General features: G+C 45.3%; 1 protein-coding gene and 1 pseudogene across 1 annotated transcript in view; one reads left to right on the forward strand and one right to left on the reverse strand.

The window, feature by feature from the left end:
- Nucleotides 1-23,873, forward strand: part of MTOR (mechanistic target of rapamycin kinase) — a 157,063-nt gene that overhangs the window by 10,850 nt on the left and 122,340 nt on the right. The window contains exons 7-19 of the mRNA XM_054439543.1: nt 2,745-3,020; nt 3,106-3,214; nt 7,528-7,714; nt 9,142-9,270; nt 10,263-10,507; nt 12,180-12,395; nt 12,750-12,955; nt 16,542-16,664; nt 17,320-17,409; nt 18,278-18,370; nt 19,368-19,502; nt 19,747-19,876; nt 21,885-22,135. Coding sequence (XP_054295518.1) covers nt 2,745-3,020; nt 3,106-3,214; nt 7,528-7,714; nt 9,142-9,270; nt 10,263-10,507; nt 12,180-12,395; nt 12,750-12,955; nt 16,542-16,664; nt 17,320-17,409; nt 18,278-18,370; nt 19,368-19,502; nt 19,747-19,876; nt 21,885-22,135 — 2,190 coding nt within the window. The remainder of the gene's footprint in view (nt 1-2,744; nt 3,021-3,105; nt 3,215-7,527; nt 7,715-9,141; nt 9,271-10,262; nt 10,508-12,179; nt 12,396-12,749; nt 12,956-16,541; nt 16,665-17,319; nt 17,410-18,277; nt 18,371-19,367; nt 19,503-19,746; nt 19,877-21,884; nt 22,136-23,873) is intronic.
- Nucleotides 17,691-17,846, reverse strand: LOC129008034 (large ribosomal subunit protein eL39-like; annotated as a pseudogene).

A 23,873-nucleotide genomic window follows, 5' to 3' on the forward strand; every position in this document is an offset into this window, starting at 1 on the left:
CTTGTGAAGGTGGTTTGTAAATTATAAGAAACTATCCAAGGCTGGGCATGGTGGCTCATGCCTGTAATCCAAGCATTCTGGGAGGCCGAGGTGGGAGAATCACTTGAGCTCAGGAGTTTGAGACCAGCCTGGGCAACATAGTGAGACCTCGTCACCAAAAAAAAAAAAAAAAAGAAACTATCTAAATATAAGGTATTAAATTTTCATAATTTATTCATTCATTCAACACATATTAATTGAGCACCTAGTATATGCCAGCTCACTGTGTCCTAAGAGCTAGAATAATCCAGCAGAGAACAAAATAGATTCCATTCTTATAAGGGAAGATAGATAATATACAAGTAAAAACCTAAAAACCTATTATATATCATATGGTTATAAAAGCTATGGAGAAAAGTAGGGCAAGGAAGGGGAATAGAGAATGCTCACCTGGATTAAGGATTACATTTTAAAACATGGTGCCATTTGAGCACAGCCATGAAGGAGGTTAGAAAAAAGCCCTACAGGTATCTGGGGAAGAGCATTCTAGGCAGTGGGCCCTGAGGCAGGAGCATGCTGGTGTATTAGAGGAGCAGCAAATACTGCAGTAGCAGCTCCCCTACCATGGCTGAGCAGAGTGAGGAGAGGTGTGGGGATACGGGGTCAGAGGAACACCTAAGGGAAGGAGGGGCATATCACATAGGGCCTTTGTGTGGGAAGCGGGAAGCTATAAATGGGCTTTGAGCAGTGGAGTGACATTTAACTCATATTTCAAAAGGATCACTCTTGCCATTGTGTTGAGAATGGATTGTTAGAGGGTTAAGGACTAAAGCCAGGAATCCAGTTAGGAGGGAATTGCCACAGTCTTAGTTGGGGATATTTGTGGCTCAGACCACAGTGGAAGCTATGGAGTTGCAAGAAGCAACTGGATTCTGAATTTGGGATTTGCTGATGGTTTGGAGGTAGATGGAGAGAAAGAAGTGTCAAGGTGTTTGGCCTGAGTATTAGGAGGATGAAAAAAGTTGCCAATCACTGCAGTGGGAAGACTGAAATGGGAGGAGCAGGCTTGGGGGAGAAGGCTGGGAGTTTGGTTTTGAACCTGTTAACTCAGAGACCTGTTGGGCACCTGAGTGGAGATACTGAATAGTTCTGGGGAGAGAGCTGGGTAAGGGGGATGGATTTGTGCATTGTCAGCGTATAGATGTTATTTCATCATGAGACTGGGTGACAAGCACAGGGGAACTAGTACAGTTGGAGAAGAGATGGAGTCTGTGAACCTGAGGTCAGGAGATGAAGAGGACCAAGGCAGATGGGGAAGGAACAGCCAGGGAGGGAAGAAGAGAGCCAGTAGAGTTTAGAGTCTGAGAAGCCAGGTGAAGAAAGGGCATCAAGGAGGTGGGAGTATCAGTTGGATGAAACGCTGCAGATAAGTCAAATAAGATGAGGATTAAGAATTGACCATTGGATTTAGCAGCTTAAGACTCATTGGTGACTTTGACAAGAGGAGAGGACAAGATTTCCTGAAAAGTGAAAATATGTGTGTCAAGAAAAGTTTAGAAGTTTGGAAAACTTGTATCTCTTCTCAATTTGGAGTCTTGGAGGATGAGTACTCCCCAACCCCCCTCCCCCGGCCCCCAAAACCAAGTCTTGCTCTGTCGCCCAGGCTGGAGTACAGTTGGTGTGATCTCGGCTCACTGCAACCTCTGCCTCCTGGGTTCAAGCAATTCTCCTGCCTCAGCCTCCCGAGTAGCTGGGATTACAGGCAAGTGCCACCACACCCAGCTAATTTTTGTATTTTTAGTAGAAACGGGTTTTCACCATGTTGGTCAGACTGGTCTCGAACTCCTGACCTCATGATCTGCCCACCTAGTCCTCCCAAAGTGCTGGGATTACAGGCGTGAGCCCTTGCGCCTGACTGAGGATGCGTGATTAAGCAGCCCTTTGTAAAGGGAATAGACATGAGTTCTCAGTCAGCTTATTCCATACTACCTGTGGAATCCTAGGATTCTGAGAAAATTACTTGGTTAAGTTTTTGTTTTTTGTTTTTTTGAGACAGAATTTCCCTCTTGTCGCCCAGGCTAGAGTGCAGTGGTGCGATCTTAGCTCACTGCAACCTCTGCCTGCTGGGTTCAAGTGATTCTCCTGCCTCAGCCCCCGAGTAGCTAGGACTACAGGCGCCCGCTACCACGCCCGGCTAATTTTTTGTATTTTTAGTAGAGACGGGGTTTCACCATGTTGGCCAGGCTGGGCTTGAACTCCTGACCTCAGGTGATCCCCCCACCTTGGCTTCCCAAAGTACCGGGATTACAGGCATGAGCCACCACGCCCGGCCTGCATAAGTTTTTACCTGGGTTTCTAGGGAGAAGAAAGATCAGACAGTCCTTAATAGGATGCTGGCAGGGGAGCTCCCATCACCTTTGCAAGCCTCATTGCAGTGGCCTAGGTCAGTAGTCACAGCAATATGCAAGTCAGCCCTTCCAAACCAAGTGAGGAGTCCTGGGAGGTGAGAGCCCTTGGCAAGGCAGCCCTCTGCTGCTGCTTTATTGTTCAATAGGTGGTGCTCTTCTGCCTAACTTAGAATAAAATCAGGTCCCTTGCAAGGTTCTGGGGAAATTGTAACCCTAAACATGAAGAGTGGCCACCCTTCACTTTGGAAGTAGTTGCGTTTCGGGATTAGGCAAATGTAATGGTCTGTAGAATCCACAGTGCCCAGTTTGAATGCCAGTCATAAGTAAAGATGATTTTTTTCCTCCTCATATATGTAGCGTCTGAGAGAAGAAATGGAAGAAATCACACAGCAGCAGCTGGTACACGACAAGTACTGCAAAGATCTCATGGGCTTCGGAACAAAACCTCGTCACATTACCCCCTTCACCAGTTTCCAGGCTGTACAGCCCCAGCAGTCAAATGCCTTGGTGGGGCTGCTGGGGTACAGCTCTCACCAAGGCCTCATGGGATTTGGGGTCTCCCCCAGTCCAGCTAAGTCCACCCTGGTGGAGAGCCGGTGTTGCAGAGACTTGATGGAGGAGAAATTTGATCAGGTTAGTGGTGAGAGGCCCTTTCCCTCTTTTCCTAAGCTCCACACCTCACTTTTCCCCTGCCAACCCTTTATCCTTCCTCTCTCAGGTGTGCCAGTGGGTGCTGAAATGCAGGAATAGCAAGAACTCGCTGATCCAAATGACAATCCTTAATTTGTTGCCCCGCTTGGCTGCATTCCGACCTTCTGCCTTCACAGGTGAGGATGTCCATGGAAGACATCATTACCCATCTCAGGGTAAACAGGGAACAGGTGATTCCAGAAAAGCCAAATATCTTTTCCTTTGAAGCAACACCAACGAATCTCTGATTTCTTTGCCTCACGTCCAATTTCAATGACATTTAGTTAGGTTTTCTAATGTCAGAGGCAGCAGACACAGGAACAATCAGAATAGAGAGGCAGTTCTACGGCCAAGCAAATTCTCATGTGTGGATGCCAACAAGTTCACAAGTAGACTTAAAAGAGACCAAAGGAAGGGCACTTTTGATGTAGCTACTGTGCAGTATCTACGTCAAAGCTTTGTGAGTCAGGGAGGGTTTGGGGATCGTCCTGCTTCTGTCCCTGAGGTGGTCACCAAGCTGCCTCACCACTTGCAGGCAGCATCAATCCCTGGCTCCTGAAGCTGGCCCAACTCAGAGTCCAACTTCTCAACGAAGCCTTCCTAAATTGCTCCAGCTGTAAATGTCCTTTCCTTCTTCCATCATAGCCCTCAGCTGTGGAAAGGTTTGGCATCAGACCTGAGATGAACCCCACCTCCGCCCTTAACCATGAGGTTTTGGACAGATTATTTGACCTACCTGGGCCTCAGCTTCCCGACTTGTAAAATCAGAATAACAATCTCTGCCTCCCAAGATGAGTAGCATTAATGTCTAAGCACCTACTATAGTGCCTGGACAGAGTCCTAATAAGTGGAAACCATTATATATTATTACAGCCTCCTCAAGCTACTTCAAATCTGTTTTGGAAATAGGGTAGAGGTAAAATTTATAATGCTCCAGTTGCCTCTTCATACTTAATGTCCTTGTCTTACCTCTCTACTTGCTGAGTGTAGGCACCCAGTCTTGAACATCTCTTCCCACTTTACCGTGGTGCTCATTGCCTGTGCTTAGTGAAGCATTCAGGACCCATTGAGAGCCAGGAACATAAGCAAAAGGCCAGCCTGGCCCTCAGCAGACCCTATTCCCTAGCACACAGACTCACTTCACGCCACCCAGCCCAGACAAACCACGGGAGAAATGTAGCTGGTCAGGTGTTAAACACACTGCTCGAAAGAAGTAGAGCGTGTTGGGTGAGGACATGACAATTAGCCACATAAAACCACTGAACCAGAGAGAAATCACAGAAGGAAAATCACCCGTATTTTGTTAGTTTCTATTGTTCCAGCCTGGCACCCAGCAGCTTTTCTCTTTTTTAATGACCAGACAGGCTGCTGTTCAGTAGAGCTTTAAATGATCTTGGATTGAAAGTCTGTGGTTCAAAAGGAACTAATAACTAGGCCAAATTTGATCAAAGTCTGGCACATTACCCTTGTAAGTTACCCTTGTAAGTTCAGAAGGCTACCTAGCAGCAGGATACAAAGGCTCAGAGGGCCCTAGATTTCTTCTTTTGATGTGGGTGTTTGTTATTGTTGTTGCTCTCTTTTTTAAGATTAGTCAAGGTTGTTTTATTAAATATGCTAAAATATGCCAGTGACATTCAGCCTGGGCACACCGTATAAGTATTTGCTTCATTGCGTAAGTACTATTTGTTTAAAGCTTGCAGTTTGGAAGTTATTGCTTGAATTTCTCAATGGTATAAGCTTTAGAAATATAAAAAAATACTCCAAGGCTGGATTAGAATCTCTACAGTCAGATTTCTAATCTCAGGATGCTAAATCCAGAAAAGAAAATTGTACTCTCTTGGGGTTTTTTTTGAGACAGGGTCTTGCTGTGTCACCCAGGCTGAAGTGCAGTAATGCGATCACAGCTCACTGCAGCCATGACCTACTGAGCTCAAGCAATCCTCTCACCTGAGCCTCCCAAGTAGGTAGGACCACAGGCATGAACCTCCACACCTGGCTAATTTTTTAAATTTATTTTTTGTAGAGATGGGATCTCACTATGTTGCCCACGCTGGTCTTGAACTCCTGGGCTCAAGCAATTCTCCTGCCTTGGCCTCCCAAAGTGCTTGGGATTACAGACATGAGCCGTGGCGCCTTGCCAAGAAATTATACTCTTGATTCTAGCCCATTTCCTGCCGAAATGCTATCCCCTTAGTTTTTCTTGTTGACCCACTCTAATTTTAGGGTTGTATCACCTTGGTCACCTGTCTTCAAGCCCTAGCATGCCTCATTGTTATTTGACCACAAGAGCCGTGGGAGAAAACATTTCTCAGAGTAAATGCAGTCATAGTATGTGCTATTTTAGGAGTCTAATTCATTGTCTAAATGTGGTTCTGGTAGCTTTCAATACCCCTAACTTCCTAAGGGATGTGTGGTTTTCCCTTCTCTCCTATTTTACGTGTACTACTGGTGCCTGGACTTGGGACCAACATCAATGGAAGAGAAGAAATAAATAGACAAGAAGCAAGAATCAGGAAATTCCAGCCTTCAGAGGAGAAATAACACTTTAGCTTGAATTGTATAAGAATCGCCTACCCATGCACACTGGCTTATGTAAACTTAATGAAAATATACATGTGGCTTTCCAAATTACAGACTAAATCTTTTTCTATTAAATATAACTGTCACAAAAATCTCTAGGTAATAGCAAAATGATTTCCAGGCCTATGCTGAATGGAATGGCCTGTTTATTGCAAACAGTGCTCAATATTACAGTCATATATTGCTTAATGATGGGGATACATTCCGAGAAATGCGTCCGTAGGAGAATTTGTCCTTGTGTGAACATCATAGAATGTATTTACATAAACCCAGATGGTATAGCCTACTCTACACCTAGCTCTGTGGTGTAGCCTATTGCTCCTGGGCTACAACTTGTACAGCATGTTACTGTAATGAATACTCTAGGCAACTGTAAAACCGTGGTAAATGTTTGTGTATCTAAACATAGACATAGAAAAGATATGTAAAAATATACTGTATTATAATCTTATGGGACCACCATCATATACGTGGTCCATTGTTAACCCAAACGTTGTTAAGTGGCACACGACTGGACTGTTTTTATGTTTGTTTGTTTTTCTCAGATAGAGTCTTGCTCTGTCACCCAGTCTGGAGTGCAGTGGCACGATCTTGGCTCACTGCAACCTCTGCCTCCCGGGTTCAAGTTATTATCCTGCGTCAGCCTCCCAAGTAGCTGGGATTACAAGCGCATGCCACCATGCCCGGCTAATTTTTTGTATTTCAGTAGAGACATGGTTTCATCATGTTGTGCAGGCTGGTCTCAAACTCCTGAGCTCAGGCAGTCCACCCGCCTTGGCCTCCCAAAGTGTTGGGATTATAGGCGTGAGCTACCGCGCCCGACCCTGTACTGGTTTTTCACTAGTTTGAGATGGGGTCTTTTTTTTTTTTTTTTTTTTAATGAGATGTAGTTTTGCTCTTGTTGCCCAGGCTGGAGTGGAATGGCGTGATCTCGGCTCACCGCAACCTCCGCCTCCAGGGTTCAAGCAATTCTCCTGCCTCAGTCTCCCGAGTAGCTAGGATTACAGGCATGCCACCCCTATGTCCGGCTAATTTTGTATTTTTAGTAGAGATGGGGTTTCTTTATGTTGGTCAGGTTGGTCTCAAACTCCTGACCTCAGGTGATCCGCCTGCCCTGGTGTCCCAAAGTGCTGGGATTACAGGCATGAGCCACTGCGCCTGAGACAGGGTCCTATTCTGTTGCCCAGGCTGGAGTGCCTGGCTTTTGGCTCAGTGCAGCCTCAAACTCCTGGACTCAAGTGATCTTCCTCAGCCTCCCAAAGTGCTGGGATTACATGTGTGAGACACTGCACCCAGCCCATGACTGTACTTCAAATTTCATTATAATGTAAAATTGTTTAGATGATCTGTTTTTAAACAAGGTTTGACATAATATTTTTTCAGCAAGAGCATGTAATTCTTGTGTCAAAATGTAATAGTAATGGAGACAATTCCGTGATATTGTTTTGGCAACCTTTTACGTTTTTTGGGTTTTTTTTTTTTGAGACAGGCTCTTTGTCACTCAGGCTTAAGTGCAGTGGTGCTCACGATCACACCTTTCTGCAGCCTCAACCATCTGGGCTCAAGTGATCCTCCTGCCTCAGCCTCCCGAGTAGCTGGGATTACAGGCATACACCACCACACCTGGCTAATTTTTATTTTTTGTAGAGACAGGGTCTCGCTGTGTTGCCCAGGCTGTTTCGAACTCCTGGCCTCAAACACTCCTCCCTCCTTGGCCTCCCAAAGTGTTGGGATTACAGGCGTGAGCCACTGTGCCTGGCCGCTTTTTAAATTTATTCTTAAACTGAATTGCTTTATAGGACCTTTGACTGTTGATGTGTAGACCCTAACCCTGACCTGGAGCTATCTACTTTGTCTTTTCTGTGCTCAGATACCCAGTACCTCCAAGATACCATGAACCATGTCCTAAGCTGTGTCAAGAAGGAGAAGGAACGTACAGCGGCCTTCCAAGCCCTGGGGCTACTTTCCGTGGCTGTGAGGTCTGAATTTAAGGTCTATTTGCCTCGCGTGCTGGACATCATCCGAGCGGCCCTGCCCCCAAAGGACTTCGCCCATAAGTAAGCACCTCTGTTATGATTTCACCTTCCACTCCATTTGGTTGGAGAGGAAGGACGCTCTGTCTCAGATACACGGAGCTTATGCCCATTTTTTGCATCATTAAACTCCAGGGTATAGCAAATCATATGAAGAACAGCCCTTCCTTAGTTGAATTCTAAGCTTTTCCAAATGAAATAACATATATGAAATATTTGGGGAGGTTGAATACCCTGAGAACATGTGAGATGCTAATGCTATTTTCAGTGTTATTATTTACTGGGAATCTGCTAGTTTTGCTTTTTTCTCTGGCTTTTAAAAGTCTTATTTTGATATAAGACCTAAAGAGAGGAATCCTCGACTGGAACTGAAGGGACCTAAGGGTCATCTTTTTCCTCATCGCTGAAGTTGAATAAGTTATTCCACCTCTTTAAACCTCCTGGCGAATAAAATATGAGAAAACCCCTCAGCATCCTGCCAGATGGAGAGACCAGGGTGTCTTCGCTAAGGCGAGGGGGTCAGTGTTCATCATCCTTTGTCTCAGGGTTGTCTTTGTACTTCCCTGTTTATTAGCGAAGATTGCTGTGGTGAATTAATACGCCCCACTCATTCTTTTTTTTTTTTTTTTTTTGAGATGGAGTCTTACTTTGGTTGCCCAGGCCGGAGTGCAGTGGCACAGTCTTGGCTCACTGCAACCTCCTCCTCTCGGGTTCAAGTGATTCTCCTGCCTCAGCCTCCTGAGTAGCTGGGATTACAGGCATGTGCCACCATACCCAGCTAATAATTGTATTTTTTTGTAGACACAGGTTTTCACCATTTTGGCCGGGCTGGTCTCGAACTCCTGGCCTCAAGTGATCCACCCACCTTAGCCTCCCAAGTAGCTGGGACTACAGGCGTGTGCCAGCACGCCCAGCTAATTTTTGTATTTTTAGTAGAGGCGGGGTTTCGCCATGTTGGCCAGGCTGGTCTCGAACTCCTGATCTCAGGTGATCCACCCACCTCCACCTCCCAGAGTGCTGGGATTACAGGCGTGAGTCACTGCGCCTGGCCCCATTCTAAAGCCCAGCATTCTCATCATAGAAGAATTTCTTTCCATATGATGGCTGTGTACTGCCTTCTTGTCCCTGATGAACACATTGTTCAGCTCTCTTCCTACATAATTATCTTGGTGAGCACCATACTAACCCATATGGTATAGCTGTGTGAATTCAGAAAAAGAGCCCCTTCCTTAAGACACTTTACTGCCATCTGCTGGATTGTTGTAGAAATATACAAATCTACAGTAATGGTGATGTGATAGGCCCCTTTGAACTGTGCTCTGGACAATTTGCATACCCATCTGTGGTAGCCCTGCCTGAGTAACCTGCTCTCCTTGCCCCAAGGTGATTTTGAGGTGGGACATTAAAGAATGTCATTATGTCTCAACTAGCCATTCTCCATTTCTCTGCAGGAGGCAGAAGGCAATGCAGGTGGACGCCACAGTCTTCACTTGCATCAGCATGCTGGCTCGAGCAATGGGGCCAGGCATCCAGCAGGATATCAAGGAGCTGCTGGAGCCCATGCTGGCAGTGGGGCTAAGGTGGGTGTCAGAAACCTGTGCTTGCCTTGTATCAGCATGAGGCTTAGCCCCCAGTGTTGGGACTGTTAAAAGAGTGAGGCATGGTTGTTTGCACATTCAATTGGATGGACAGGATACTTAGACTAAACACACAGGCTAGTACTGAATCCTAGTTTCATCACTAGCTTTCTATGTGATCTTGACTAAGTTATTTAATTTCCCGAGCCTTATTTATTTATTTATTTATTTTTTGAGAAGGGTTCTCACTCTGTCGCACAGGCTTGGAGTGCAGTGACCCAGTCTTGGCTCACTGCAAGCTCCGCCTCCTGGGTTCACGCCATTCCCACGTGTAGCTGGGACTACAGGCGCCCGCCACCACGCCTGGCTAATTCTTTGTATTTTTAGTAGAGATGGGGTTTCACTGTGTTAGCCAGGATGGTCTCAATCTCCTGACCTTGTGATCCGTCCACCTCGGCTCCCAAAGTGCTGAGATTATAGGTGTGAGCCACCGCACCTGGCCTTTTTTTTTTTTTTTAATCTGAAAAGTGGGTACAATAGTAATTCTTATTGCCTAGGGTTGCTGTGGGTTCATGATATAGTCACCCTTAGCACCATGCCTGGCATATAGGAAGTACTCAATAAATATTTGCAAATATTGTGTATATTATTATTGAGCAAGTTGCTTAAGCTTCCTAAACTAAGTTCTCTTCATCTGTAAAATAAGGACAGTGTTCTTAATCTGCTTCCCAGAGTGTTTGTTGAGACTTGGTCTTCTGTAGTGGCTGAATTATAGTGAGCAAGTCTTCTGTGGTAAGAACCAGAAATTCGTAGATTGTTTGGAGGCCTGAGACTAAGCCAAGAGAGTTTACACTTTTATTCTTATTTTATAATATCCTTTCTACTCTGAAGAACAGAGGCCTGATCCCCTTGCTGGGAGAGAAAGCTGTTTCTTCCCAAGAACAGACTGAGTGTCATGTACCCAGCCCTTATGTGACTTGTTTCCTTCCCCTCAGCCCTGCCCTCACTGCAGTGCTCTACGACCTGAGCCGTCAGATTCCACAGCTAAAGAAGGACATTCAAGATGGGCTACTGAAAATGCTGTCCCTGGTCCTTATGCACAAACCCCTCCGCCACCCAGGCATGCCCAAGGGCCTGGCCCATCAGCTGGCCTCTCCTGGCCTCACGACCCTCCCTGAGGCCAGCGATGTGGGCAGCATCACTCTTGCCCTCCGAACGCTTGGCAGCTTTGAATTTGAAGGTAAGAAATTACAATGGCTCTTGCCAAGATAGTGAGAGATGCTGGAAACTTTGGGAAAGGAATGAAGGTATCTAGGATTCCTGGATCTTGCTGGGGTGCTAAAGACAGGGTAGCTGATTCTGTAGCAGCTCATCCTTCCTAGACTCTTTCCATGTATTGGTAATTCCTACTGTTTGTTTATTTGTCCCATACTGAGTTTGGGGGCAAATGGTTTGAGGGAAAGTATACGTTGATCCAAGGAAATAATGCTTCAGAGACAGATCCCCCTCACCTCCTCACTTTTCCACTTCTTTGTAGCTGAGATGGTATGTAATGCTTTAAAATGTATAAGTAGGGGCTTTTGGGTGTTTCCATGTCTATGGCAGTATGATTTCTTTTTTCTTTTTTTTTTTTTTTTTTGAGACAAAGTCTCTCTGTTGCCCACGCTGATGTGCAGTGGCACAATCTCAGCTCACTGCAACCTCTGCCTCCTGGATTCAAGCGATTCTCCTGCCACAGCCTCCCGAGTAGCTGCGACTATAGGCGCGTGTCACCACACCCAGCTAATTTTTGTATTTTTGGTAGAGATGGGGTTTCACCATGTTGGCCAGGTTGGTCAGGAACTCCTGACCTCAAGCGATCTGCCTGCCTCGGCTTCCCAAAGTGCTGGGATTATATCCATGAGCCACTGTGCCCGGCTGGTGGTATGATTTCTAAAAGTACCATACTGTGTAGTTCTAAACTGCAAATAAACCCATAATAATACCCCACAGATATATATTTCAGGGGGAGAAGTTGATACTTTTGAAATTTAAGATCATATAGGTAGTATTGGTCAAGAATGTGTGGAAACAAGCAAGTAGAGAAAGCCTGAACGTGCTGTCTGGAGACAGCCACCCATGGTTTCTCTATTGCAGTTCCTCCACTTAACATTGATTCACACCCGTGATAATTTATTTCTAGTGAATAGAAAGTAGCTATGTTTAAACCCAGCCTACATAGACTCTTTGTCTGGTATTTAAATCTGGGAACTAAAACAGGCAAGGTAAATTTGATCAAGAATTGTATTATCCTCTCAGAATGTAAGGGGTTGAGTTGGAATAAAACAATTTATTATTTAAAGGGAATATAAAAAGGCTAGGATTGGGGGATACCTTTATCTGTCTCTCTGCTTCACCACCCCCTTTTACCTTTCTGCTGATTGAAAGCCCCCTTGTTACCCTTTAAGAGTTCTGGGTCAGGCCTGGCGCGGTGGCTCATGCCTATAATCCCAGCACTTTGGGAGGCCGAGGCGGGTGGATCACAAGGTCAGGAGATCGAGACCATCCTGGCTAACATGGTGAAACCCTGTCTCTAATAAAAATACAAAAAAAAAAAAAAAAATTAGCCAGGTGTGGTGGTAGGCGCCTGTAGTCCCAGCTACTCGGGAGGCTGAGGCAGGAGAGTGGTGTGAACCCGGGAGGCAGAGCATGCAGTGAGTGGAGATCGTGCCACTGCACTCCAGCCTGGGTGACAGAGCAAGACTCCGTCTCAAAAAAAAAAAAAAAGAGTTGCGGGTCAGTATCGTATTGATCAATGTCTGGTTGAAAGTAGAATTAGTAGCCTCAAAATGGAAAATTCAGCTAGCAAGCTGCAGACCTACCTGTCTACAGCAGCAGTGTTTATTCTGTTTTCTCTCTGCCTTTCTATCCAGGCCACTCTCTGACCCAATTTGTTCGCCACTGTGCGGATCATTTCCTGAACAGTGAGCACAAGGAGATCCGCATGGAGGCTGCCCGCACCTGCTCCCGCCTGCTCACACCCTCCATCCACCTCATCAGTGGCCATGCTCATGTGGTTAGCCAGACCGCAGTGCAAGTGGTGGCAGATGTGCTTAGCAAACTGCTCGTGGTTGGGATAACAGATCCTGGTAAGGTTTCCCAGACAGAAGGAATCTAGGGGAGTTAAGGAGCTTAGGGCAGTTGGGTGTAGCCAGTTTCATTACATGGCCTCTCTAGAGTTCTTTGGCCTCAATAAGCTGATATTCAGCTATTTCTCTGCCAAGGCGTGTTAGGCATGGCTACTGTAGCCTTTGGTGTAAGATAATCTACCTTTAATTCTTTTGTCTTTTACTCTTGTGAGTAGAGAAAAGAATGACAGAGGTTAGATGAGAAAAAGCATCTGGAATCTTCCCACTACGCTGATGGCAGTGGAGGTAGAAGCTGGGAAGGGCTGGAGTGATGGGGTCATGAAGAAATGTTCAAAGGCTCCATTGCTCTTGCAGACCCTGACATTCGCTATTGTGTCTTGGCGTCCCTGGACGAGCGCTTTGATGCACACCTGGCCCAGGCGGAGAACTTGCAGGCCTTGTTTGTGGCTCTGAATGACCAGGTGTTTGAGATCCGGGAGCTGGCCATCTGCACTGTGGGCCGACTCAGTAGCATGAACCCTGCCTTTGTCATGCCTTTCCTGCGCAAGATGCTCATCCAGGTAACTGAGGTGATGGCCAGACCCACAGGCAGGGAAGACAGGACTCTCACTGTGAGAACTGCTTGAGGAAGTGGAGTTGAGGACAAGGATGGGGGAGAAAGATTGAGATACCTGAGGTACCTGGTAAAAGCCACATTTGTCTGCAAGGGTCCAAATGTTTCCCTGGCTTTATAATGGCAGTTCCAGTGCCCATCACCTCATGAGCCCTTTGTCAATATGACTCCAAGGTGGTTCGGAGTCCTCTCATGCAGCGCTTTCTTTTTCCTGGCAAGTTGCCAGTGATCCCATTTCTTGGCCCTCTTTGTTTGTTGGATTGACCTGCTGCAGATGGTGTCAGACTTCCCAGTGCCTCCCTGTCCTTCAACTCTCCTGCTTTTCTTGCTGGTGCCAGGTCAAGCACGGAGGCCATTGTTCTTCACAAAAATAACCAATGTGAGACCGTTTCCACCATTTGTTCTAATAGTCATTGCCCCAGTCTGTGATCCTGGCTTTCATTCTTAAATAATATGAGAATGCCAAGCTCAGCTGCTTGGTCTGTAGCCTAAGGTAGAATTCCTCTGGAGACATGGCTCCTCAGTTTTTGTCTTCACCTACCTGAGTAAGTTCTGTGGCCTCCTGGTGAGCAATACATGGTCCAGTCCTGCCTTGTGAAGTTATTTCCACCTGTCTCCTGTGGGTCTCTATGTTGCTCACCCACTCATTTCCTGTCCCCATTGCTCACTCTCTGCTTACTGACCCTCCCTCATGGTTTGTTTTGAAGTAAACACTTTTTATAACATATAAGGAACTTAAACATAGAAAATCATTAATATATGTAACTCACTCTAGAAAGGTGTTGTTTGTTCACAATTTGTTATAAAGTGGCTGTAAATGATATCATCAGTCAACAAATTAGGAAGTTGTACTTATGTTGGCACTTCTATTTTTAGCTTAATGATTTATTTAACTGCCGGCCTGCGTTAGAAGTGCCTGTCATTTTAAGTCTTAAAAAAATTCCTCAGTTATAGGAAGGAATAGAAATCATTGTTGAAGGCCGGGCGTGGTGGCTCACGCCTGTAATCCCAGCACTTTGGGAGGCCGAGGTGGCCAGATCACCTGGGGTCAGGAGTTCAAGACCAGCCTGGTCAACATGGTGAAACCCCATCTCTACTAAAAAAAAAAAAAAAAAAAATCTATCCAGGCATGTTGGCAGGCGTCTGTAATACCAGCTACTCTGGAGGCCGGTGCAGGGAGAATTGCTTGAACCCAGGAGGTGAAGGTTTCAGTGAGCCGAGAGCACGCCACTGCACTCCAGCCTGGCAACAGAGCAAGACTCTGTCTCAAAAAAAAAAAAAAAAAAAAAAAAAAACATGAAATCACTGTTAAGCCTGTCAGCTCAAATCATGCTAAATTAATTTGGCATAGAAATATCTCCTAAACGGCTGAGTACAGTGTCTCATGTCTGTTATCCCAGCACATTGGGAGGCCGAGGCAGACGGACCACATGAGCCCAAGAGTTTGACAAGACCAGCCTGGGGAACATGACAAACCACATCTCTACAAAATATACAAAAGTTAGCTGGGTGTAGTGGTACATACCTGTAGTCCTAGCTACTCAGGAGGCTGAGGTGGGAGGATCACGTGAGCCTGGTAAGTTGTGGATGCAGTGAGCTGTGATTGTGCCACCACACTCCAGCCTGGGTGACAGAGTGAGACCCTATTTCCAAAAAAAAAGGAAAAAATAAGAAATACCTCCTAATGAGAATATCAATGTGTTCATTCTGTCAGCAGACTTTTTGACCACATGCTATGTTCCAGGTACTGCTGGGCACTGGGAATATAGCAGTCAACAAGCCAGGCGTGGCTCCAATCTTCTTTCTTTTTTGTTTTGAGACGCAGTCTCGCTCTGTCGCCAGGCTGGAATGCAGTAGCGTGGTCTTGGCTCACTGCAACCTCCACCTCCCAGGTTCAAGCAATTCTCCTGCCTCAGCCTCCTGAGTAGCTGGGACTACAGGCGCCCGCCACCATGCCCAGCTAATTTTTGTATTTTTAGTAGAGACGGAGTTTCTCCATGTTGGCCAGGCTGGTCTTGATCTCTTGACCTCATGATCTGCCCGCTTCGGCCTCCGAAAGTGCTGGGATTGCAGGTGTGAGCCACCTCCCCCGGCTGGCTCTAATCTTCTTAAAGCTGATATTAAGCTATCAGGCCGTCTCATTTTTTCAATATTGCAGAGTGTGAAGCTCCTTTGAATGAATTTATGTACTGAATTTAGCCCTTGAAACTTTAAAATTACTCTTTTTTGTTTTTAAACTTTGATATAGATTTTTCCAAATTGAGATGTACATTTTCATGCCTTGGTAAAGGCTTTGGTGTTTTGTTCTGTTTTGAGACAGAATCTCACTCTGTCACCAAGGTTAGAGTGCAATGGTGGGATCTCGTCTCACTGCAACCTCTGCCTCTTGGGCTCAAGCAATCCACCTGCCTCAACCTCCTAAAGTGCTGGGATTACAGTCATGAGCCACCGTGCCTGGCTGACTTTGGCCTTTCTTGCGGTCTTGGTCATCACGGTGGGCATTGGTTATTGTTATTAGGATGCAGTGAGGCTCTCGGGCTCTGGAAGTGAACCTGGGGTTCTTTGGATTGGCCCCGCACTGCTGCAGATAGTTGGGCTCTGCTCCATGAGGCACATTTCCTTGCAGTCAGCCATGTCTTCTTGGTGCTGCAGGTCTATTCTCAGTATCCCCTTCATTTCTTTTCCCTGTGGTCTGCTATGACTGGGGAAAACAGGCTGCCAAGGGAATCCAGAAAAATCAGGTTATTAAGTCAGTAACCTAAGACAAAATGTAATGTTAAATTGTAGACTCCTCTGGGTAGCTGAGTTAACCTGAGCTCTGTGACATCTGCTTTTGTCACTGCTCATCGATTTCCTTCTGGCAGCTTTATCCAGAAATCTGTCTATATTATGTTGTCTATGTCACCATGAGCATGATGTGCTGATTTGCTGGTGTCCTAAGGATGTCAGTTAGAACCAACGTGTTATCTCCAGTCAGTAAGGCTTCAGGGGATCCTGCCAGTGTGATCCCCACCTATTGAGGTTTATCTAGATGTGCCCCAAACAGCTACAGAGTATCAACACTTCTCTTGGCATCATAGCTGTTCTAACTGTTCTTTGATTCCTTTGCCATTATTTGTAGTCTTCAGTAATTTGCTGTCTGGACAAAGATTTTTCTCCCAAGGGGCCCTACCTTCTTTCCTCATTTTTATAGAACCCTACTCACAGCTCTCCCTGTTGGTTTTCTCAGTCTTCTCTGGCTGTGCTACATTGTTAAAAGCTCTGCTTTAGAGAGGACCATGGGACATTGGAGTGCTGTGATAAAAGAAAAGGGAGCAGGTTTTCGAATAGTTTTTCTTCCTGTCGCAGCTGTATCTAAGGCTGTTCTGCCTGTTGCAGAAATGTCTGTTGCTCATTGAGTATCTAGCAGCTACTTCATCTGTCGTGGAGGTCTGGGTTTTTCCCCCAGTTCCCTGCCACTTTTTCTGTTGGCCATAGTCTCTCTCTAGAATGTCTTCTGCCATAGAGAACATATGAGCCTTTCTTCCCTACAGATTTTGACAGAGTTGGAGCACAGTGGGATTGGAAGAATCAAAGAGCAGAGTGCCCGCATGCTGGGGCACCTGGTCTCCAATGCCCCCCGACTCATCCGCCCCTACATGGAGCCTATTCTGAAGGTAACACAAACCGAGAGGCTGGTGCTTTCTCTGTGCGTTGTCATCTGCTCATATGGGGAGATGGGAGTGTTTCAGTGCTCACTAGTACACTGAACAAAGTAGATGATTTCTTTGCTCTCATGCTTGGAGACCAAAGGGCCATATCAAGCACTTTCAGTTAAAGAATACCAAGAATCTTATCAGTCGCAGGAAAGTGCTGTCCTTATAAGAGGTAAGAGTTAATGCTTCAGGCACATCATCACAGATGTTTGGAAAGGAGAAGTAGGTAGATAGTAGCATAAAATAGCTTGCCCAAAATGAGGAAAAGATGAGCTTGAAAATCTGAAACAACCTTCAAATCTCAACACATTAGAGTCATGTGAAGTCCTTTATAATGTGTGTTAATCTGGATGAACAATCACTGAGACACAGTTTAGAGGAGACATGAGAAATACTTTCACGTTATGGTGCTTCCCAGCTCTCTCACATGTCAGACTTATACTTCATATGGAGAAAAGTTTGAGAATTTACATTCCAGAGAAATCTTGGATTCATAAAGCCTAGAAGGAATTTCTTTATGACTGAGATGGTCTCTTGGGTGAATTTTACTTATATAAAAGAAAGGTTTCTAGTAGAGTCTAACCTGCATTCATTTTCTCATAACTTCTTTCTCTAGGCATTAATTTTGAAACTGAAAGATCCAGACCCTGATCCAAACCCAGGTGTGATCAATAATGTCCTGGCAACAATAGGAGAATTGGCACAGGTAAAGGGGCAGCTACTTTTTCCATAGTGGAGATAGGGTGGAAAAGAAACTCACCTCTAAGGAAGTCAAAATGCTATTTTTTTTTTTAAATGAAAAGTCTCACATATTTATTACGGAACCCGGCCAACCAACGCGTTCATAACAGATTGAGAGAGAAATAATATATTCTCAATAAAACATGTCCAACTCTCCAGATAGTGGTGACATTTTCAGCTTGATATGGTAATATCATTATGACCTTCAGACAGCATAAATATATGTGCCATCTCATGTGCAATTCCTTATAGACCCGGCTTGGTTCTTCTCCAATGTCTTTTTTTGGAGTTGTACCTGGTTTTATTACCAGTTTTCATCCTAATTCTGGGTGAAATGGGATGATTTTACTTTTGTTTCTTGGCCAGGAATTGCTTAATTCTGAAAGTCTTGTGAGAAGACATGGCGAGAATCAGTCAAGCACACACCATGATGGTGGAGAAAGGAAGAGAGGGCTTTTTTAAAAAATTATTTTATTTTATCTATTTGTTTTTGAGACAGTTTCACTTTATCCAGGCTGGAGTGCAGTGGCATGATCTTGGCTCACTGCAACCTCCGTCTCCTGGGTTCAAGCGATTCTCGTGCCTCACCCTCCCAAGTAGCCGGGATTACAGGTGTGTGCCACCACACCTGGCTAATTCTTGTATTTTTAGTAGAGATGGGGTTTCACCATGTTGGCTAGGCTGGTCTGGAGCTCCTGATGCCAGGTAATCTGCCCTCCTCAGCCTCCCAAAGTGCTGGGATTACAGGCATGAGCCACCGTGCCCGGCCTCCAAGATACTTTTTAATGCCAGAATTTCTAACCCTTTCTGCCACCCTCTTTTTCATTTTGCAGGTTAGTGGCCTGGAAATGAGGAAATGGGTTGATGAACTTTTTATTATCATCATGGACATGCTCCAGGATTCCTCTTTGTTGGCCAAAAGACAGGTGAGTATTACTGCTTCCTGATTGAGCAAGACACACCCCATGAGTCTGGGGACTTTGCTTCTCTTTATTCACCTTAGTATCCTCACCCAGTGCCTAGAACAGAGTGTGACACATAGTAGGTACTCAAAAATATTTGTTGAATGAGTAAAAGTTCGAAAGATTTGAAACCAGAATTACCTGTTGTCCTGACCCAGAGGCAGTTTCAGTAATTATCAGGGCTGACTAGTGCCATTTTGTCTATACAAAAGAAAATGCAGGTCAAATATCAGAGCCCTAGCTCTCAGAGGGAAAAAGAAAGCCTTGGCCACTGCCTATGAGGGAACAGAGGTTTAGCTCATCCTTGCCCAGCCCTGGTTCTGCTTTCCCAATTTGAGGCTATTAGATGACTAGACTAAAATTAAGAACACTCTTAATTTATTTCTGGGCATGGCAGCTCACACTTGTAATCCTAGCACTTTGGGAGGCTGAGGCAGGAAGATCGCTTGAGCTCCAGAGCGAGAGCAGCCTGGGCATGATGAGACTTTGTCTCTACTAAAAAAAAATAGCTGGGCATGGTGGTGTGTGCCTGTAGTCCCAGCTACTCGGGAGGCTAAGATGGGAAGATCACTTGACTCCAGGAGATTAAGGCTGCAATGAATTGTTATCACACCACTGCACTCCAGTCTCCGTGAGACCCTGTCTCAACAACAACAAAAAATCTTAATTTCCTTTTGAATCTGTTAATCATTTGGGATACGGAAGAATGATGTGTTTTCTTTGAGAAAGGTGGGAATTTTCTTTGTCTGTTGATCCAGTGATTATTGCAGGTTTGTGTGCTTGATCAACCTTGGTTTTATGCCCTCTTGGGATTTCTGCTCATGATTAGTGTCTTTACTGGAAACCTCTTTTCTCTTCTTACAGCCTCTAACACTTCATTACAATCATTATACAAAGAGATCAACTATGCTTTCTTTTCTCTCGTACTGGCTCAATGAATCATGTTCTTGTGCCTATCCAGGTGGCTCTGTGGACCCTGGGACAGTTGGTGGCCAGCACTGGCTATGTAGTAGAGCCCTACAGGAAGTACCCTACTTTGCTTGAAGTGCTACTGAATTTTCTGAAGACTGAGCAGAACCAGGGTACACGCAGAGAGGTAGGGGACGTGGCAAACTTGGTCTTTAAAGACTTTGCTGGGACGATGGCAAGAGAGAGAAGGTTGCAGCATTAACATGCTCTGACAGTGTCAGTCAGACTTCCTGTCCCTCTCCATTTTGTTCATGTAGCTGGTCATTTGGGTATGAATTGGGGATTATGTAACCTGAGAGGAGTATCCGTGATACTTGTTGTAATCATGTTGTGATGAATGTTTTCTTTTTTCCCTCCCCTTTCCCACCCAGGCCATCCGTGTGTTAGGGCTTTTAGGGGCTTTGGATCCTTACAAGCACAAAGTGAACATTGGCATGATAGACCAGTCCCGGGATGCCTCTGCTGTCAGCCTGTCAGAATCCAAGTCAAGTCAGGATTCCTGTAAGTTGGGGGTAGCCATGAAAGACTTGCCAAGTTCTCACTCACAGAGCCCTTGCTGGTTGTGTTTAGAAAGTCTGGAGCTGGATTACTGAGAAATTATAGGATATTGGCTCATGTAGCAACTTTTGAAAGAAAAGTCAGTAGTTTTCTTCTTGAATCCCAGAAGGGTTGCTGCTTCCCGTTGTGGTCAGAGTCCTCATGTCTGCCTAGATTCTTTGTCAAGGGTTGGCATGCTAAGTCTGTCTGCTTTTTGATGCCAGTGCAAGAGATACACATTATCACTCCATCACCTCTATCTGTCTCTCATTCTTTCTTAGTGCCTCTTTGATGGTTCTCATTCCCATGGTATCTACAGAAGAAGAGGATAGAATTGATTCTCCCTGTTTTAATTGATAGGGAAATCAGAGACGAGGCTCAGGGCCATAGGGAAAACTAGCAGCAATCAGAAATTTGGGGCTCTTTTTTCCATGAAATGGTCTGGCCCAAGAGCTGCATTGCCTTTTTTTGTTTGTTTGTTTTTGAGATGGAGAGTCTTACTCTGTTGCCCAGGCTAGAATACAGCACTGCAACCTCTGCCTCTTGGGTTCAAGCAGTTCTTCTGTCTCAGCCTCCCAAGTAACTGGGACTACAGGTGCACACAACCACACCCGGCTAATTTTTGCATTTTTAGTAGGGAGGGGTTTTGCCATGTTGGCCTGGCTGTTCTCAAACTCCTGACCTCAAGTGATCCACCCACTTCAGCTTCCCGAAATGCTGGGATTACAGGCATGAGCCACTGTGCCTGGACGCCTTTTTTTTTTTTTTTTAAAGTTTTGTTTTATTTTTAATTGACTCAGGGAGGGGAGATAGGGAGAGGTTGGTCAATGAGGGCAAGGTTCCAGTTAGACAGGTGGAATAGATTCTGGTGGTCTGTTGCCCATTGCCTTTTATTGTTTTATTTTATCTTAATTTTATTTTTTTGGAGACAGGGTCTCACTTTGTCACCCAGGCTGAAGTACAGTGGCGTGATGTAGCCTCGACCTCCTGGGCTCAAGTGATCCTCCTGCTTCAGCCACTCAAGCAGCTGGGACTACAGGCGTGTGCCACCACCCCTCGATACTTTTTGTGTAGCCCGTTGCCTTTTGACAAGTAGCCTGAGTGAATGGGGGTGGGGTATGGGGTTGCAGGAGGGTTTTCTAGACTTAACCCATATTCCCTCAGGGCAGGCCTATTTCTGACATTGAAAGTTAACATTGGTTCTCTCAGCTATTCCAGGAAAATGTTATTACCCCAGAATGAATTGTTTCTGAACTCTCTAGATGGGATCATATTGCTTCAGATTTCTTCCTCTTCTGGTATTAGGGAGGCATGCCTGTGATGTCATTCTGTCAGCCCCATAGCTGTTGAGAGCAGGGCCTGAGCCATGCTGCTCCTGGTGTTCTTCCTTATTCATGGCACCAGTCAGCCCAGCTCTTCATCTGTTTAGTTCTTACCCTCCTCGCTGCACTCTTCATGTTAGTATACCTCCCTCCCTTGCCGCTGCCCCCTCCGCCACTGTCAGAGTCCTTGAGGTCCTTACTGTTCAAGTCAGGTAGGTAGTATTTGCCTACCAACTTATCTGAATTCCCTAGGGGAACCAAGGAGCTGCTGAACAGATGTTTGCCTAATTTAATTCCCTTTACTTTATTTTGGGGGAGTAATTATTTTTATTGATGGTTTCAGTTATGAAGTTGTGAACGGTAAGAAGCTAAATTAAACAGAGCAATTTAGAGAAAACCAACCCATCATGTACTGTTTTAGGCTTCTGTGGTTTGAGTAATAGAAAAGCCAAAAACTGTTTACTCCTTGATGGTGAGAGGCTATTCATTGGTTCCTAATAGACCTTGAATTCCCAACAGTGTTAGAACATACTAGGAAGAAAGATATGAATGCTAATGTCTGTTAGGAGGTTGTTTGTTATTAACCATGCTCTGCCTGAAGTCACGTCATGCCATGTGTAGCTCTAACGCTCTCTGCTGTTTTGTCCTAGCTGACTATAGCACTAGTGAAATGCTGGTCAACATGGGAAACTTGCCTCTGGATGAGTTCTACCCAGCTGTGTCCATGGTGGCCCTGATGCGGATCTTCCGAGACCAGTCACTCTCTCATCATCACACCATGGTTGTCCAGGCCATCACCTTCATCTTCAAGTCCCTGGGACTCAAATGTGTGCAGTTCCTGCCCCAGGTCATGCCCACGTTCCTTAATGTCATTCGAGTCTGTGATGGGGCCATCCGGGAAGTAAGTACCTCAAACCCCAATCCTTCTCTTTCTCCTCTGCACCACACATGCACAGATCCATCTGTGCTTCAGCTTCTTAATTGTGCATTCTGTGTGCTCTTGAGCCTAATGCCTTCCTCCCCCTTAACTCGCAACATGTAAAGTGTACAATCGGCTCACTCCAGTGTCCTGGCTTAGATGGCTAAAAGGGCCAGGTGCAGTGGCTCACACCTATAATCCTAGCACTTTGGGAGGCCGAGGTGGGTGGATCACCTGAGGTCAGGAGTTTGATACCAGCCTGGCCAACATGGTGAAACCCCGTCTCTACTAAAAATACAAAAATTAGCCGTGTGTGGTGGTGCACGCCTATAATCCCAGCTACTCGGGAGGCTAAGGCAGGAGAATCGCTTGAACTTGGGAGGTGGAGGTTGCAGTGAGCTGAGATCGAGCCACCGTGTTCCAGCTTGGACGACAGAGTGATACTGTCTCAAGAAAAAGATGGCTAGAAGATGAATAGCCTGGGAGAGGAAAAGCATTGTCATTCTCAGTAATCTAGAGTTCAGTCCAGTTGTAGATGCCCCACAAATACAAAATCAGTCTGGATTTCTGGTTGCTCCTTCATGACAAAATTTAAGTTGTAACATTTTTAGTGAAAATACTGCACAGGTGAAGTTGCATGCTTCTTACTGGATCTCGTACTGCCACCAGTTGGTCCCATTACTTTTGATCCTCAGTGCGAGCATGCGGCCAAGTAGGTGTTTATCCGATCTCTCCATTGTAAATTTATCTGTTTTCCTTTGCCATTAGTGAGTAATCTGTGGGGTGACCCTTTGAGACTCCATGGCTATCCTGTTCCTCAGCTACCTTCCATCCAGTGATTTTAGCATCCATTGATAATCCTCACTTGAATTGATTATCACACTGGTGGTTGCAAAGTGATGACTTTCTAATTTTGCTATTCCTTCTCCATTTAATTAGCTGGCAGCATTTTTCTGTGAAGAGGAATTTTCTCCTCCCCCACCTCTCACTCTTGCTGTTTCTTGTGTCTTTCTCTAAACCACAGAATATGCAAAATGGTTTTAAGATTATATGTCCATACTACTACCAACCACAGATCTAAGTAAAGTTCAGAGTAGCTTTGTAGTTCCTGTTATTCTTAGAATACACTCTACTAAGGGTGTACAGAGTACTATGTTTAAAAGATACGTCAATTAGTTACTTTTCCCTCTGATCATATTGTCAACGTGATGTACATTTAGAGGAGATAGCATGTTTTTAGAAATTATGTTTCCTAACTTTGTGTCTGGAGTATAGACATACCGTTTATTTGTTTCTATTGTATTTATAACTATCAACATAATTGAATTCTTTTTTTTTTTTTTTTTTTTTTTTTTTTTTGAGACAAAGTCTCACTTTGTTGCCCAGGCTGGAGTGCAGTGGTATGATCTCAGTTCACTGCAGCCTCTGCCTCCCAGGTTCAAGCAATTCTCCTGCCTCAGCCTCTTGAGTAGCTGGGATTACAGGGGTGCACCACCATGCCCGGCTAATTTTTGTATTTTTAGTAGAGACAGGGTTTCACCATGTTTGCCAGGCTGGTCTTGAGCTCCTAACTTCAGGTGATCCAACTGCCTCAGCCTCCCAAAGTGCTGGGATTACAGGCATGAGCTACCACGCCCGGCCAGAATTCTTATTAACTCTAATAATTTACCTGTAAATTCTCTCAGGTTTCTACTCTATATAATTATATAGTCTGGTGGGC

Source organism: Pongo pygmaeus, chromosome 1 (genome assembly GCF_028885625.2).
Source record: "Pongo pygmaeus isolate AG05252 chromosome 1, NHGRI_mPonPyg2-v2.0_pri, whole genome shotgun sequence".
Classification (NCBI taxonomy): domain Eukaryota; kingdom Metazoa; phylum Chordata; class Mammalia; order Primates; family Hominidae; genus Pongo; species Pongo pygmaeus.